The 17412-nt window shown below is 55.6% G+C and overlaps 1 protein-coding gene and 1 long non-coding RNA gene across 7 annotated transcripts in view; both read right to left on the bottom strand.

The window, feature by feature from the left end:
- Positions 1–871: 871 nt before the first annotated feature.
- Positions 872–8931, bottom strand: LOC133060342 (uncharacterized). The gene is made up of 3 exons (XR_009693762.1): positions 8802–8931; positions 3336–3409; positions 872–1158 (listed from the first exon to the last, which is right to left on the bottom strand). It is a non-coding gene; the product is annotated as an uncharacterized LOC133060342 (long non-coding RNA).
- Positions 8932–11587: 2656 nt separating this feature from the next.
- Positions 11588–17412, bottom strand: part of ZBTB40 (zinc finger and BTB domain containing 40) — a 73014-nt gene continuing 67189 nt past the window's right edge. For all 6 annotated transcript variants that reach the window (XM_061148129.1, XM_061148132.1, XM_061148133.1 and 3 more), the window contains 3 exons: positions 16722–16808; positions 15394–15611; positions 11588–13654 (listed from right to left, as the gene is read on the bottom strand). In XM_061148129.1, coding sequence (XP_061004112.1) covers positions 13460–13654; positions 15394–15611; positions 16722–16808 — 500 coding nt within the window. In that variant the 3' untranslated portion in view covers positions 11588–13459. The remainder of the gene's footprint in view (positions 13655–15393; positions 15612–16721; positions 16809–17412) is intronic.

The raw sequence follows: 17412 nt of genomic DNA, 5'->3' as shown, positions 1-17412 counted from the left end.
GCCACATGCACGCGCCTCAGGGTTCTTGCACAAGCTGTTCCCACTGCTGGGGAAGCTCTCCTGGAGACACTGATATTCACATGGCCAGGCCGTGGAAGTCATCAGGTCTTTGCTGGAGTCACTTAATAAGTGAGGCTTTTTCCATCCTCCTATCCACACCCCTGCCAGGCCCCTCTGTCCCCTGTCAATATAATCGTTCTCTCTTTTTAAAAAATTTTATTTTGTTAATTGTCCTCTCAGATACTCAACATTATCCAGCAGACTATTGACTCATGTATAGTCTCTCCTACTGAAATATGAGCTCCATGAGAGCAGGGATTTCATTCTGTTCTATTCACTGCAGTATCTATAGCACCTAGAACCCTGTCTTGGCCACAGTGAGTTTAATAGATGCCCATCGTTGAATGAATGGATTCTAGGTAAGTGGTGTGAGGGGGCGTGGCAGGGGACCAGGACTATCTCGGGAGCCTTCGGCATCACCTTTGGTTTCTTCGCTCCTTCACTTGTCCCTCTTCCCCATTCACTCCGTAGAGGCACAGGGCTCCATGGAGAGTTAAGCCATGAACACAGATACTACATAATTTCACTAATTCCACTTCCAGTTGGTGATGGAGAGGGAAGCCTGGCGTGCTGCAGTCCATGGAGTTGCCAAGAGTCGGACACGACGGAGCGACTGAACTGATGATAAACTTAGACTGGCCAGTCAGAGGCAGGGAGCGGAATGGTGGTGTCCAGGAGGAGGGGGACCAAGGGGTGATGCTCACAGGGATGGGGCTGCCTTCAAGGGTGATGAAAATATTCAGTGGGAAGAGAGTTTCAGTATGAAGTGGCAAGAAGGTTCTGGAGATGGACAGCGGTGATGGTTGTACAACGTGAGTGCGGTTAATGCCCCTGAACTGTATGCTCACAAATGGCTACAAAGGTAAATGTTATATTTATTTTGCCACAAAGTGAAAGTGAAGTCACTCAGTCATGTCTGACTCTTCCCGACCCCATGGACTGTAGCCTACCACACTTCTCTGTCCATGGGATTTTCTAGGCAAGAGTACTGGAATGGGTTGCCATTTCCTTCTCCAGAGGATCTTCCTGACCCAGGGATGGAACCCGGGTCTCCTGCATTGTAGGCTGACGCTTTACCATCTGAGCCACCAGGGAAGTCTACAAAAAAAAAAAAAATAAAGTAAAAAGAGAAGTCATGAACACATATTATCACGTGCTTTAATATTGTGGGTCATATAAGGGATCAGAGAAGTCCAGAGGCCAACCCTTTTGGCTGGGGTGACTGGTGGAGACTTTCTAGAGTGGGAGTCACTCAGGCTGGTCCTTGAAGGATGGGGAGAAGCCGGTGGAAAAGGCCCGGGGCATGGGTGGGTGATGGGGCTGGCTTGGGCCTGGAGGTGAGTTTGGCCTAGAGTATCTGTGCTTGGCTGGGGTCCATGGGCCCCATGCTGGGAGCCTGAATCCCTGTCCTCTCTCAGGGCCTGGGCGTGAGCCCCCGATCTGGCCTGTGGGGAGCCTCTGACCTGGAGATGGGGGCAGTCTGTGGGAGGCAGGGATCCCTTCTCAGGCCTCCTGATGGCTGGGTTAAGGAAGCCCCTCGTAAACCTGGGTTCCTGGTCTCCACCGCCCAGCCCCTTAGGCCTCTCCCTATCACCGCAAAAGCCACAGCCTAGCCAAGGGCGGCAGTGGAACTCCTAGCAGGCACTCTCTCTGCTCTTAACCCTGGGCATCAGAGTCCCGGCTGTGAATAACAGCCTCGTCCTGCAACAACTGACCTTTCTGGGGTCAGGGGCCGGGGAAGCTAATAACCACTCACTGAGTCCCTTTTCTGCCGGGTACATAAAATAACACGGGGGTTATTTTATAATCCTAAGAGGCAGGCAAGGACTATTATCCTCCCCATTTCATGTGAAGTGAAGTGAAAGTTGCTTAGTCGTGTCCGACTCTTCCACCCCATGGACTATACAGTCCATGGAATTCTCCAGGCCAGAATACTGGAGTGGGTAGCCTATCCCTTCTCCAGCGGATCTTCCCCACCCAGGAATCAAACCAGTGTCTCCTTCTTTGCAAGCAGATTCTTTACCAAGTGAGCTATGAGGGAAGCCCATATTTCATAGATGAGGAGAATAAGGCCTGCGAGGTTATGTGGTTTGCCCAGAGAACTGGGCAGTGGCAGGGCTGACCTTTGACCATGTGACCCCACAGGCCTGACCACTCAGCTCTGGGGCGACCCCTGGCCCAGGGCTTGTTTCAGACCGTGGCTTGCAGGGCCGCTGTGCTAACATCCCCCTCCCCTCCAGGGGCAACTCCTCCCCACAAGCTCCAGGAAGGCCTGGAGGCTGTTGTCACCTGTCCCGCTAGCTCCTCCCAGCTGTGCAGGCGGTGGGCGTGGCCCCCACTGGGGAGGGAGGAGGCGGGACTGGACTGGATGGAGGGCACCTTGGGAGGCTCTCTTTGGCACAGCTCTGAGCACCTGTGTCAGCATCTTGGCCCGAAGGGGACGCGTTCCCCTCCCCCTTGAGGACCGGGAGTTCCTCCAGCGTCTCTTCCTCGAGAGTGGGACGATGAGGCATGGCTGGGCGCTGTGTGACCCCCATGAAGCCCACCAGCGGTGGCCCGGCCCCCTCGCCACATGGCAGCCCCGTGTCTGGCCCAGGCCTTCATCTGCAGGGGCAGTGCCAGCCGAGGTGAGGAGCCAGAGGCTCAGAGACAACTCACACGATGTGGACATAGCAGAGTCAGGCCCCGAATCCTGATTTCTCCATTGCCCGTGCTCTATAAGGAGTCACAGAATGTTGCAGAAGGGCCCTTAGAGGTCATCTAACCCACTCGCTGGGGTGGGGCGGAGGAGACCTGTCCAAGGTCACCCGGCTCGTGAGTGACAATGAATTTAGTTTTCCCACGACTCTCATTATAGACGTGCTGGCCTGCTGCCACAAATCTTGCTAGTTCCAAGATAAACAAAACTCGCATTTGAGATTGTGGTAGGCTTTTTTAAAAAACGTGTTTGAGCAAGTGCTTTCTCCTGCAATAAGAGACACACAAAGGGTATGTGTCCCCAGGCACACTGAAGCCTCTGCCACCCCGCTCTGGGGTGGACGGTGACTGGTGCCCAGGCGGCGTGCTCAGGGCCATGTCTTCTCAAGGAAGGGAAGGGCAGGGGGCTTCTTGGCTGCCTCCGTGGCACCCTCTAAGTTCAGTTCAGCTCTGGTGTGGAGCTGGAGAGAAACAGGAGCAAGAATTGGGCATTGTGTATTCATACCAGCGTGACTCTTCCAGCAAGAGATCACCCAGCTTGGATGAGTTTCTCCGCCCTCTGGAGCATCCATACTTACTCATCGGTAAAATGGGACGGCAGTACCGTCAGCATAGAGGACGTGCCAGGTCAGTCACCGGAGAGGTGGAGACCCTGGTACAATAAATAAAAAGGATGAGGATGAAGACGGGGCGGGCGCAGAGCAGTGGAGACACTGACCATACAAACATGAAGCAGGGAAGCCTTACCGAAGGAAACTAGGTGTTCCAAACCTTGAGGCCAGTGGTACCCACTCGCTCACTGCACTTCCCTCCTGACAGGCGGGGGATGGTGGTGGGTTTTGGAGTCTGACGGACCTGGGTTTGAATACAGGTTCACCCACTTCCTGTGCAGTGATCACCTCTGAGCCTCCCCCCGTTGTCTGCCATCTAGACGACAGCCACTAGCCACACACGACCATTTAAAATTTTAAATCCGGCTTCTCGGCCACAGTGGCCATGTGTCAAGTGCTCAAAGCCACATCTGACGGTGGCCCCACATGGGACGGTGCGGGATAGACCACCTCTGTCATCAGAGAGGGTCCTGTCGGAGGGGCTCACCTGTGACCTCACTGGGTGGGTGCACACCTGGCTGGGCCAGGGCAGAGGGCGGTAACGGATGCTCAGCCTGTCCCTCCTTGGGGCCTCCAGCTGAGCCCCAAGTCCCCTCCCTCACCTGGCCTCGGCTGTGCCCTTCCTTGCAAAGTGAAGGTCATGCCGGGTCCAGCTGCTCTGACTGCATTTCTGCTACTGACTTCCCACAGGACCGAGTGACGTCGCCTCCCAGAACCTCAGTTTCTTCGTCTGCAAAATAATCATTCAAGCCCTTCCAGCCTCAGAGCAATGCTGCCCAGAGTCAGGCAAGCAAATGACTGCAAGTCATGAAGTCACGGGGGGGACCAGAGAGTCACAGGGCAGCGTGGCGAGGTGGGCAAAGCCTCCAGCTGGTGTCCAAACCATCTCACTAGCTGAGGACCCTCGGGTCCTCAGAGGAGGCTGCATCTGAATTCCTTCACTGGGAAAGGGTCACCGTGAAGATACTGACTCTACACTTCCACGTTACCGTGAGGATCAGTGACGCAAATGGAAGTGATCTGAGAGCAGCAGAGTGCTCCTCAAGTGTAAGGCGTTCCGGGCCCGCTGCTCCTGCACAACATGCTGGAGGCCCAGTCTCTGGGCCAAGGACCTGCCACCTCCTTGCCTTTCTGTGCTCCGTGCCCCTCCCCTCTATTTACCCCCCACCCCAGGACTCTCCTGCTCCAAGCCAAGAGACCAGGTTGGCACAGAAATGGGTCAAGACGACCTATTCTGCTGATGCCAGGACAAGACAGCGAGCCCACTGGGGCCACAGGGCCAGGTTCTATCCAGACGTCTGCTTGCCCCTGCGACGGCCCCTTGGGCTGTAGGATCTCGCTCCAGGTGGCCCCGAGGGGCAGCAGGGGGCAGCGTCAGGAGCGCAGTTCTAGGCATCTGGACCCCAGGCCTGGGCTTGCCGCTCGCCAGTCTTGCAGCAGGTGCTCCCTGGATGCCGGACATCAAGGAAACAGGGGGACGGAGAGACACCCAGCCGGGCCCTGCCCTCCGGGGACTCTGTCCGGCTGGCCCTCTTTTTCACCTTCCACTCCCCCACAGATGTCTACCCTACTTGAGCTTTGGAAGTACCCAGTGGGATCTCTGCACTGGGGCAAGAACTGCCCGGGGCTTTGGGTCCCTTGATGAATGGGGTCATTTTTATGGAGCACTTCCTACATACTGACCTATGCGTGCATGCAAAGCCGCTCCAGTCATGACTGCCTCTTTGCAGCCCTGTGGACTGGAGCCCATTAGGCTCCTCTGTCCCTGGGATTCTCCAGGCAAGAATACTGGAGTGGGTTGCCACGCCCTCCTCCAGGGGATCGTATCAAATGCAGGGATCGAACCGGTGTCTCTTAGGTCTACTGCATTGGCATGTGGGTTCGTTACCACTAGCAACATCTGCATTTCACAGGTGTTCCTTTTAATCTCCACAATTACCCTGAGACTTTCATCACCTCCAGTTTACAGAGAAGAAAAACAATCAGGTAAAGACACGCAGACATGCCCAAAGCACACACCTAACAGGGGACCAAGCAGGGATCTGAACTCGGATCTGAGTAACTCTACAGAGGCCTCTGAACTGCTGCATGCTCTATTGTCTCCTGATCCTGTGTCCTCCAAAAAAAGCACCGCTGTTCTAGGAAACACTGCTTCCTTCAGGATCCCAGGATACGAGGAGAGATGGGGAAGGCAGAGATGCTTCCTTGAGCTGCCCGGGGGAGAAGCACCCTCACACACTTGTGCCCGACCCCAAGCTGGGTTCAGTGGGAGCTCAAACAGCGCCTGAACGGTCCTCTGATTTGAAGGAAGAGCCCTGGATGAGCCATCAAGGGTCCACTGAGGGCTGGTGACCCTGTGAGAGGTAGCAGGGGCCCCTCCAAGTGACAGTTCTTAGACCACAAATGATCTAGTCCCAAAACAAGGCAAAGGGCGTGACTCCTATTGCTACTGGACACATTTCCAGCTGATATAAGCAGAGTTTCTGGCCTCGTTGGCTGTCTCAGGCAGGAGAGATGGAGGGGGAGGTCAAGGAGGAAGCAGGTCAGGGGATGGGGTAGGTCTATGACCATCCAGGTGGCCCTGACCAGTGGCCCAAGGACTGAGAAGTTGGCTGCCCAGGTATCTTCTGGCTAACTGGGTATCAAGCAAGAAATGCCTGGATGTAGCCTGGTGTTTAAGAGTGAACTCTGGGCGGCCTGGATGGGAGCGGGGTTTGGGGGAGAATGGACACGTGTATAGGTATGTCTGAGTCCCTTCGCTGCCCACCTGATCTATCACAACATTGTTAATCGGCTATACCCCAGCACAAAATTAAAAGTTAAAAAAAAGATCGAGCTCTGGAGTCAGGCAGCCTGGATCACATCCCAGCTGAGCTGCTCACTGGCCATGTACCCGTCAAGTGGCTTTCCTGGGCGGGTTTCCTCGCCTGAAATGTGGGGTAACAACAGCACCTATATCATGGTGCTGGTGAAATAAAAATTACACAAGTCTCTTCATCCAGAGTCCAACATGTGCTAAGCACTTAATAACACTAATTATTAATGATGAGAGCATTTCTTGAAAATATTAAGCAACCCCACCAGTGAAAAAGACAAAACTAAAAAAAGAGAGAGAGAGAAAGGAAACAGCGTTTACTGGTGTTTAGGTTGTGCGTCTGCACTGACGTGGGGTTCTTGGTACTTATGTCTCATCCGCAGCCCTTGCCTGGCCAGCCGGGTTAGCAGTCCCATCGGAGCAGGCATCACACACTGTCTTAGGCTGTCGTTGCTGTTGTCCAGTCGTGTTGACTAAGTCGTGTCTGACTCTTTGAGACCCCACGGACTGCAGCACGCCAGGCTCCCCTGTCCTTCACTATCCCCTGGAATTTGCTCAAACTCACGGTCCACTGAGTCAGTGATATTATTTAACCATCTCATCCTCTGCCACCCCCCACCCCTTCTCCTCCTGCCCTCAATCTTTCCCAGCATCAAGGCTTGGGTCCTGGTTCTTTGCATCAGGTGGCCCAAGTATTGGAGCTTCAGCTTCAGCATCAGTCCTTCCAATGAATACGCAGGGTTAATTTCCTTTAGGATGGACCGGTTTGATCTCCTTGGTGTATTAACCTGATCCATCCTCAGCCTCCACAGCGTCGGGCGTGAGACCATGTACATGATAGGACCCCACAGGCTCCAGAACTTCAGCCAAAAGGACACCCGCTGTGCCAGCCTCTGTGTGTGTGTGTGTGTGTGTGTGTGTGTGTGTGTGTGTGTGTGTGTGTGTGTGTGTGTGAACAAAAAGGATAACGCACAGTTCTTGCCCTTGAAAGGGTCACAGTTTAGCAAGGGAGGCTCTTGAGTCATCCTGTGACAATCTAACAGCCCCACACTCCCAAGCCCACGCGCTCCTACCTAACACCTCTCTCACCCCCACAGTCCTGTGTGCACACGCGTCCCCCTGGCTCCCTGGGCTCAGAGGCAGCTCTGGCTCTGGCCTGTCTGGAAATGTGGGCTTTGGTCTGAACCCTGCATGGAGCACAGAGGTTTCAAAATGGAGTGAAAAGATGTTTGGTCCTGGGTTGGCCCCGTGGGTCCGCTTCCCCACCCCTTGTCCGTTTTTATCAGACCCTCCTGATGGCAGGTCTGTGAAATCTCTCCTGGAGGGCTACTGTGGGTCCCTGGACTGACCTTGTCCCGATGTGTTTGATCAGCTGTTTCTGGCCTGCGCTGGGGGAACTGGTGCACGCAGAGCCGGCAGGAGTGGTGTTTGATCAGAGCAGCTGGGGAGCTCCGGGCTGGGCGAGCTGCTGTCAGCCTTCTGCCCAGCTCTTCTCGGAGGACAGAGAGAGGAGGATGTCCTGATGGACCCGCCCATAGGTAACCGGGGGGCCCCGCTTGCTAGCAGTGGGGAGAGGTGGAAGGTGAGTCCTGCCTGAGGGTATGAGGGCAACTGGAGGAGCTCTGCCGGTCCCTGGCTGGGCAGGAGGGGCACCCGTCAAACCCCCAAAGCTCGCCGTCTGGTGCCAGGCATGTGGGAAATACAAGTGTCCAGTGGACGCGGGACCCATGCTCTGGTAGCACCAGGTGACAGAGCAGAAGGCAGGACAGACGCACAAGAAAGGCCTGGCGAGCATTCATAAGAAGCTGAGCTCGCCTCCGCACCAACCCCCCAACCATGTCCTAGATCCTCTCTTCTCAGTGAAGCCGTGAGTCCTGGAGTGCTTCCCAACAAAGGTCTAGGACAAGGCACGTGGAGCCCTAAGTTCTTTCTTTTTTACCCAAACACGTGCCTGAGTACTGGCTCGTGGAAGGGAAGATGAACAATGAATCTGAGAGCTCCAGAGGCAAGGCGGGATGGCTGGACACCATCACATCCTTGGTGTTTTCAATTTCCACCCTCTCGCTGGATGCGTGCCCACCAGACCGCCAGTCTGTGCCCTCCCTCGGACAGGACCCCTAGGCGGCGGGGCCAAGCAGCTCTGAGAATCCCGGCTCCTTCTGGGAGGTCCTGTCCCCCTCTTATCGCTGTCCACCCTGGCCTGAGACAGAGGCTCTGGATTGTTTATAGTGTGGCCTGGGGAGCTCCACGGGACCTTCTGGGTCTGGGTCTGGGGCTCCCCTGCCCTCTGCTCCAGGCCCTCCATCTTAGGGCATGTCCTGCCCTTCTCTGCCCTCTTCCCTCAGGTTCAAGTACTAGAATCAGGAACAGACGTCATACCATTGGGCATTTTACAGATGTTGACCCTCCCCATCACAGTCGTCATCAGGAATGACTCGCCCAAGGTCACGGTCAGATGGGAGGTGGGCTGGGAAGCTGCACCTTGGCTGTGCTTCCAGCAGCCGACCCCCGGCCCAGACTGGAGATAACGACTCCGCCGGGGAATCGCCCGGCCACTCTCCTCCCTCTGCTCAACCACTCCTGACCCAGAGCAGCACTTCACCTCTGCACGCGCTCACCTTCACGGCCAGAGCCCAGGATCACTGCTCCAGACACGACTGACGGCTCCAGCCCCCCTCCCCACACACACTGCTCAGGCAGAAAGGCCTGCGTCCTAGAGGCCTCGTGGACTCTGGGCAAGGGTCAGGACTGTCCCAGATGTGAGCAGAGCCACGCCCAACCCCGCCTCGGGGCAGACCTGAGCTTAGGGGGATGTGGGGTATGATGCCCCCGCCTTCCCCGCAGGACTCTCACTGCGGAAACTGTGAACATCCTGCCCGCGTGGCTTCCTCTCGTTTCCGTGTTGGCTGCCAGCAACGTGACATTTTCAGCTGTTCACCACGAAAGGTTTCTGCTTATTTCACAGTTATCTGCTCAGCACTTTGCGCTTTGGGGGCAGTTGAGGTTCAAGAGATAAATGGAAAGTGGTGGGTGTTCTCAAGATCCCCAAGGATGCAGAGAGAGAGGGGAAGAGGTGAGACGTGTAAAGGGGCAGGAATGAATGCTCTCCCCAGCACTGGAAAATGTAGGGAATGGCTGACCTGCATGTGAAGGACTTATTAATAACAACTACAATTTTCAACACCAAGTTCATTAAATCCAGGCTTTTAATTAGAACAATTCTGTGGGGTAAATAGAATAATTTCCTCTATTTGTGAATGAGCAAGCGCTGGGAGGAGGGAGCTTAGACAGGATAAGGATCTCACCAAGGTCACAGTCATAAAGTGACAGTGCTGGGATGCGCCGCGGCGGGTCTCTGAAACCCAGACACCACACCTGCTCCCTGGGAGCGAGGGACAGGAAAAGGAGACTCCACCCGACAGGCGGGTCCTGGCCGTCCCCAAGCCGTGCTCACACGCAGGGTCAAGAGCCCCTGGGAAAGCAGGCCTGTCCAGCCTGCTCCCATCTGACAGCTGCCCACAACCACAGAGAACACGGTCTGCATCATCACAGTCCATTTGAAACTCACACAGCATAATTCTTTCCAAAGTATGTATTTTATTTATATAGAGTAGTTCAAGTTGAATGCGAATTAATGGTCTGTAATCCAGTTTCAACAGCATCCTGTGCTGGCTAGCTGCCCTCACCACGGGTGGTAGCCACTGTGGCTGGCCTTTGTAAGGGACGTGATCAAACACTTCCCGACGGGGAAGAAATCTAAATTAGCCCAGGGGATATTTTTTTTTCTTTTTTCCAACAATGTCATCCCCAAAGCACAACGTCCTCTCCCTTCCCCCTAGGCCGAGTCCGAGGGGAGCCACTTGCTGACTTCTTTCTGGCTGTGCTGCTGAGCTTTGGGCCCAAGTCCTACCAGCCCCGAGGTTGTCCATGGCCACAAGACCCCAGATCATTCTTTCGTGCCCACTTTCTCCCTGACTCCCCAGAACCCGGGAACACGCTGGGCCCAGTGGAGCTGGGCAGAGGCTGCTCAAGCCCTCCTCTGACAAAAGCACCCCCGGATTTTCTCCACTGCTGCCCAACTATCTACCCCAATTTCAGAGATACCGCTTGTCTCCTGGAACCACGCTGTGTAAGGCTGGCAGATCCTCCAACCCTTGGTCCATTCGTAGATCTCAGGGACGTGAGATATAAACACCACACCCAGCCCCCCCAATACTAATATGTAGTTAGCCTATGGTGGCTGCAGTGTCGCCTGGGATAGAGAAGCTCTGGGCCCGTCCCATCTCTCTCCTTGGTGCAAGTTACACCACGGGCAGAGAACGGGCTCCTCGTCTCCCTGTGTGCCGTTGTCTGACTGGCTCTCCTTTGCCCTCAGCCCGTGACTCTCAGGGCTCTTTCCGGGGGATGAAGCTGAAGAACACTCCGTGGTTGGTGGGGGGGGAGAGTCAGATAGCTTCCTCAGAGATGACTTGAACCACCAGCGGAACCCTGCTTTCACACCAGAGATTGTGGTACTTCCTGGGCTCAGCGTTTCCCAAACATACAGCTTCTGAGACGGAAGAGAGAGGCCTTATAAAATAAGTACAGACCGCTGTCTCTGTCCACTCCCTTTCAGCCTCTGTTCACATACTTGCCCAGGCCCATCTTCCCAGGGCGGTCCTTGCTCCTGAGTGTCTATCTGCCTCACTCACCTGTGATGAGCAAATGCTTTTCCATCACAGATCCCCCACTGTTCCCATGGAATCAGACTCCAGCCTGGAATTTGCCTGCCCTTTCCTCCTCACCAGGCGTTTCACGAGCTCTGGCATCAGAGAAGGGGGTTGGGGGGTGGGGTGGGCAGGGGTCTCACGAATAAATCCAAGTGTTCCAAGAAAGCCCACAGACTCTCGGGTACCATGGCCAGTGCCCCAGGGTTCAGCCCCGAGACCGTCGGGGCAGCGACACGGCAGCAAAGGCCACGAGTGCCACATGACAGCCAGTGATGTGGACAAAGCAACTTGGGGAACAGTGTCCTCCCTGGCAACAGTTCAGAGTCTCTTGGGCAGATGGAACTAGAAAAGTCTTCCTACAATGGAATCCACGCTTGGGGATCGCCAGGGAGCAACGGTGTAAAAATCACCGTTGATGCGGCATCTCGCAGAGGTCCACTTGGAGCAGAAATGAGACTCAGGGTGGACCTTCCCCTCGCGCTGACCAGAACCCACACAGGCCTCGTGCTCCCGCTGCCTGTGCTGGGGCTCAGAGAGCAGCGGGCGGCAAGCCCCGCTTCCCCGCCTGCTCTCGGCAAAGCGAGCTGCGGGTCCGGCCACTCTGAGGCGAAGGAGCCTCCTGCCTCCATCCGGGTCTCTGTCCGAAACCTGAGAACAGGGTGTCTCGGTACTTGAAAAGGATCAGAAAGTTGGGGTGAAAGTTTACAGCTTTCTTTATTCAGAAGACTTTTTTAAAAAGAAAAAAAAAAAAAAAATCACTTTCCCCTACAGGTCCTCAGTCATTAATTTTTAAAATTTTTCCTTTTTTGGCTGGAAGAAGTTTTGATGACGCTGCGATTCCCAAGTACCCCTGCCTTCTTATCTGCCGGGCTTGGCCTCCACACCCTGCGGGCTGGACAGCTCCGTCCTTTCAGTGGGGTTTTATCTGGTGCCAAGCGGAGCTTCGGGTGTCATCTCGTCATTTGCTGATCAAGAGCAGTCCTGGTCTGACAGCTCACGGGGCTGAGAAACCTTAAGAGGATACAGACAGCCCTGGCAGAAGCAGCGAGGGCCTCACAGGGAGGCCAAGTCTTAAAGGTTTGAGCACCATCTTCTGGTCAGTCATTGGCCTTTGAAAACTTCATTTACTTCCTAACGGGAAGATCCCTGAACTGACAAGCTCAAGCGATTTGCACAGAAAATGAGCACGCAGCTGGAGGTGGGAGCAAGCTGCAGAGCTGCCTGCAGAGAGCAGGCTGGTGGTAAGGGCCATCCTGTGGCCCGTCCGGCAAAGTGTGATGGCGATAAAAGGACCGACCTCAGTGACTCGAATCGACCCCCTCCCCTGCTGGTGCCTGGTGATGTGAAATGTGCTGAGAGAGGAGGGGTGGCCTTGTTTCCAGGCGGCCTGTATTGTGAGGGTGAGGGATCAGACAGGGGCTTAGCTGCACAAGCTGGCAGGGAGCTGTGCTGGGCGTGGACACGCTGCCCTCGCAGACATCAACCTTCTGGCATCAGGAAAGGAAGATAAATGCTAGCCATTCCCTCCGAACGGCGGGAACCTATATCCATCTAATTGCACTTCATAATGGATTCCATAAACCATTAATTATCAGATTATATTTTGGGAACTGAAGACAAAAAAAAAAAGCTTTGTGAAGTTCAGACCTCAGAGGCCTGCTGGCCAGCACTCCCCGTGGCGGCCGGGAAGGGCGCTGCCAGGGAGGTGACACAGGAGGCGGGGAAGACGGGGCAGGGGGAGGAGTCAGGGGCTGCGGGCACCACGCCCCCTGGGCCCACGTGCACCAGGGGGCGGGGGCCAAGGCCTCCAGGCTGGGTGGAAGGTGAGGCTTTGATTAAGGAAAGGGGATAAGGGCACCCCGGAAACACCGTGGGAACCAGCCTCCGGTGCAAAACACCACGAGGAGTTTCCGGGAGGGCAGGCGTGGTTTGCAGCTACGTGGCCTCACAGCGGACACCCCCACGGCCATGGGGAGGGCCGATGGAACCGGTAGGGTGGGCCTCGGTGGAAACGAGGCCTTCCTGATGGGCATGCTCTGCTGGTCCTACTGCCGCCGTGAGGGGGCTGGAAGGACGCCAGACTCGAGGAAAGGGATCCCCGCACAGTCTGACGGTGCGGCTCTCCCCCTTCTCAATGGCCAGAAGGCACTGGCAGCGTGCGCTGGCCCACTCCGCAGACCACGGCCCCGCCTGGAGCTGCCACTCCGCACACTGAGGGCTGCCGGCACGTCACACCTGTCCCTCTGGTCACCGGCCCTTACCCCACTGCTCCTTCAGGCTGTTTCAGAAGCCACACTCCGCTTGGGGTGGACAGGGTCACAGAGGCCGCCACAGGAGGCCTGTGGGGAACGGGCCTGCCGGCCACGGGGGGGCGGTCGTGTTGGCTGCCAATGACTCAGATGCTGGTTTTATGAGAACAGCCATGCTTCTGCCCCTTTCCCAAGGAGACCACTTAAGTTGGTGCGAAGCTAAGATGCTCAATACTGTGCCAGGGAGGAAGGGCAACAGGCAAGTGGGGAGCTTTTCCTCCACTGCACACGCAGGACCCCCCCGCCACGAGGAGCCACTCATTTGGCCTCCCCACAGATCAGGGTCACGGTCCCGTCCAGCAAGTCCTCCACGGTCACGGCCACGAGCTCAGAGCTGGTCTGGGCTGTCTGGGAATCCGGCAACGTCACAAACACCTGTGAGCCAGCAAGCTGGGTCTCCTCCAACGTGATCACCTGCTCCGTCGGGGCCACTGGCTCTGGGGTCTGGATCACCTGAAAGGGAAAGGCCGCGAGGCAGGGCTGGGCAGTGTCCACAGCTGGCTCCCCAGAATTTACATGGTTTTCCTCTCACGCTGTAATGATGGTATTTATGTTTTCACCTGAGGAGAGCAATTACATGTGCCTAATGGGAAGAGGCAAGTCTAACACACCCGTGATGCAAAAGAGAAGGCAGGCAAACAATTTAAATAACTCTGTGTGCTAAATTGCTATAATTTAGCTCAGTACGCCATCTCAGGGCGCCCAGACTCTATGATTACACACCAGTGAACACGGGCTCCGATTCTCACACTGGTGTTCCTGTCTCGAGGATTACACCACAGAGCTAAGTGCCATGTGAAAGGAGTGCTACTGAATGAAGGTGGTTTGTGTCATGCTTGGACCAGGGAAATGGGGACGGCTGACTGGTAGCCTCAGCTTGCCGTAGGTGGCGTTGTCTGGGCCTTGATCAGGTGAATTCACGGGCCTCACTTGGGAGGCTAGGTGGCTACAGGAGAGAACAGGCAGACAGAATGTGGCTTCTATCAGCTCCCCCGCGCAGCTCACCCAGCTGAGGTGCCCCTTCAAATGTGCATCATCTGTTAGAGCTGATGTCCCCATCACCAGGAGAACTAGTCTGCTAAGAACACCTACTTGCTGCCTGAACCTCAACCTTCTGAGCCATGGAGCTCGGGATAGCTGATGCTGTCAATGCGGAGGGCCCACACAGGGCTCAGCCACCCTGATTCTTGAGGGCTGGTCGAGAGTGGAGAGTGTGTCCTCCTCTAGACAGAAGTGGAGAGACGGGGGAGCCAAGCTCAGCCACGTCTCTGCTGTGGTAGGGAAGAGGCTGACTGCAACATTCAATAAAAAATCATCTAGGACAGCAGCTTTCAAACTGTTGTTTTCTTTTAGCAATGGACTCTCTTTTGTTTTTCCCCTCCAAAGGACATCCAAAGGATTTTATATATATATATAAAATAAAAGCAGAGCTGTTCTTCGGAAATGGCAGCAGGAGCAGCACCCAGAAGCCTGGGCACCTGCCGTGCCCTCTGCTCTGCACAGAGGCCTGCAGGAATGCCGCTGAAGGGACTGCTCAACGGGACAGGATGGAGTGCAGCCCAGCCAGCTCCCAGTCCCTCTCTGGTCCATCCACAATTTACTGTCAATCAACAGAATGGAGCTTCATTTCCTCTTCTGCCCACCCTCTCTGGAGAAGACCGGAAGAGCAGTAAGAGTTCCAGAGACACAAAGGGGCTGGAGCAAACACAGCCTTGAAACTTGAGAAGAGGCGGGTTTTCCCCCAGAAAAGCCCAGATATTCAAACAGGCTTTGAGTCCAGCCCACAGGGGCTTATCAAAGCGTTTCCACCCAAGGTGGTCCCAACAAAGAGCTCATCCACCTCCTCCAAGGTTTCCTGTAACTCTGACCACACCCCATGGTGGTCCGCAGAGGGTGAGGGAGGGTGTGAATTGGGAACAGAGGCCCAGGTCATTCTGCTTTTAAAATTCTTTTTCCAGCCTCTCTATACCCAGGGGCCATTTCACAGGCAGCCACCAGGTGGCTAGAATTTTGTGTTCTGTCTGATAAAAGGTTCAGGGAGACTTCTGCAAGATCCTCCTGGCCTTGAAGTCATCACTCACGGAGCCCCCTGAGAGTCCCAGGAAGAAAGGCTAGTTGTCTGAAGGGGCTGCCTCCAGAGAAGCCTCAAGACCCCTGGGTCAGCATCCCCGCATCCGAGGCCCCACAATCACCTGCACCATCTGCGACTGGGTTTCAGCACCCAGCACCTTCGGGTGTTCAGTCTCCAGGTGACAGTCCAGCTGGGCCTGGGAGGTGAAGAGCTCCCCGCAGAGCTCACAGGGGAAGGTACTCTCCGATTGCTTGAAGTGCTCGGTGGTGACATGGTGCTGAAGGGCCCCCGGGAAGCGGAAGGTGGCCGCACAGTACAGGCAGCGGAAGGGCTGCGACCCTGCGGGAGGGGGACGAATGTGTGGCTGAGGGAGCCAGGGCGGGGCGGGGCCGGGAAGGGGCGGGGCCAGGCTGGGCCAGGCGTCCAGAGGCAGCTCTTCAGCTTGTGTGGGGCCTGGAGCTTGAACAACTTGGGGAGCCCTCTTTAGGGAAATGAATACAAATTTACACACACAGGATTGGGAGCTTTGGAAAAGTCCCGCCAGTGAGAGGTCCCAAGTCCAGCTTCATTAGCATCCGATTCAGGCTACATCTGCCTCTGCCAAAGCCTATTATTCATTCATTCAATGGTAATGATGTTGACCATTTTGTCACTTTTAACATCTCTGAAATGGGATCAACGACAAGTATCGCTGCTGCAAGCCGTGCAGGTCGGGTGTAACTGTCCACGAGCACCTGTGCACGCACGCCTAAAGAGGCAGCATGCAGACCTGCAGCACGCCTGTCCACCGCCTGAAAGAAAAGCCCTGAGACGGGGGCCGTGCGTGCTTCTAACTCACAGGAACCCAGTGGTTGAGGAGGGGGGAGGTCAGGTTTGAATGGTGAGCTGCATTCCCAAAGCAGGAATCAGAAGAGACTAGCTCTACGTTAATGCTCAGGAGACCAAAACCACAGGCCTTACCACGCGCTCCCTCACTGGCGCTCTTGATGGCAGAGGACAACCCCATGTGGAATAACATGCATGCCAATAATTTCACCTGAGGGCTACTCTGGGAAGCCGAGTTCTTATGTTAATCAACTTACTTAATGGCAGACGAGACTGCATAAAAATCTATGTCAAACTGAGCCCAGAGCAGAACTTAGGATAACCAGTTTTTCTAATGGTTCGTTAAAAACGGTGCTTCTTAAATAACTGGCATTTAGGTTTGATGCAACATAGCAGCAACAACGATAATCACAGGTAATGCGTAAGATGCCTATCCGTGCGAGGCCTGGAGAGTGTTCCGTGCACTAACGTGTTCGGGTCTCACAGTTACCCGATGAGGCAGGCAGTACCCTCGGCCCCATTTGGCAGATGAGGCACTTAGCCTGGGCTGTGCAGCTGTGAACGGGGGAAGGGGAGGGGACGCACCCTGGGCCGCCCTGCGGGGGCAGCTCGCGGAGCACTGACCTGAGTGCTGGCACTTGATGTGAACCTGCAGCAGGGCTGGCGTGGGGAAGAGCTCCTTGCAGTGGTCACACTCGTGGAACTTCATGTCTGCGCAGCGCACGAGAAGAGACGTGGTGGGAAGAACGAAAGGGAGACTCGGAGGCCGGGGAGTACCGGGGCTGGGGCGAGGGCGCACATGTAGTGGGCGTCTTAAAAGCGCTAGGAACCTGACTCCTATGCTAGGGGTTGGCCAAAAAGTTCGCTCAGTTTTTCTGCACGATGTTGCTTTCTGGCCAGCCCAACACACCAGCGAAATGTGTGGTAAAGAGCACCAGACATGGATCCAGAATGGCTGGATGTAAAGGGTAGGGTTGCAGAATCAAAGGAGGAAACACCCGGAGCTTAGCGTACTGCCATGCGCTCAGGAAAGCCTCCTTGAGCGCGAGCTGCTGTCATCATGCCATTTACCTGCCACACAGGTGTGAATAATCGACCTTCTGAAGAGAAGGGAAGTGGCTCACAGAGAGGGGTCACTTCCCAAGGTCACACACTGGAGTGAGGAGACCCGCCCCCGCCTGTGTGCCCTTTCCTGTGTCACGACCCCCATCACCCGGGGACAGCGGGAGGCACACTGCTCGAGGTTCCAGGACCTCTGCCTCTGCTAGTGGACGGGTAGACGGACGTGGCACCCACGGGCGTCCAGGGCACGCCG

This window comes from Dama dama, chromosome 8 (genome assembly GCF_033118175.1).
Source record: "Dama dama isolate Ldn47 chromosome 8, ASM3311817v1, whole genome shotgun sequence".
In the NCBI taxonomy this organism is placed as follows: Eukaryota; Metazoa; Chordata; class Mammalia; order Artiodactyla; family Cervidae; genus Dama; species Dama dama.
Note: the sequence above shows the minus strand (reverse complement) of the source record. Positions and strands in the feature narration are given on the sequence as shown.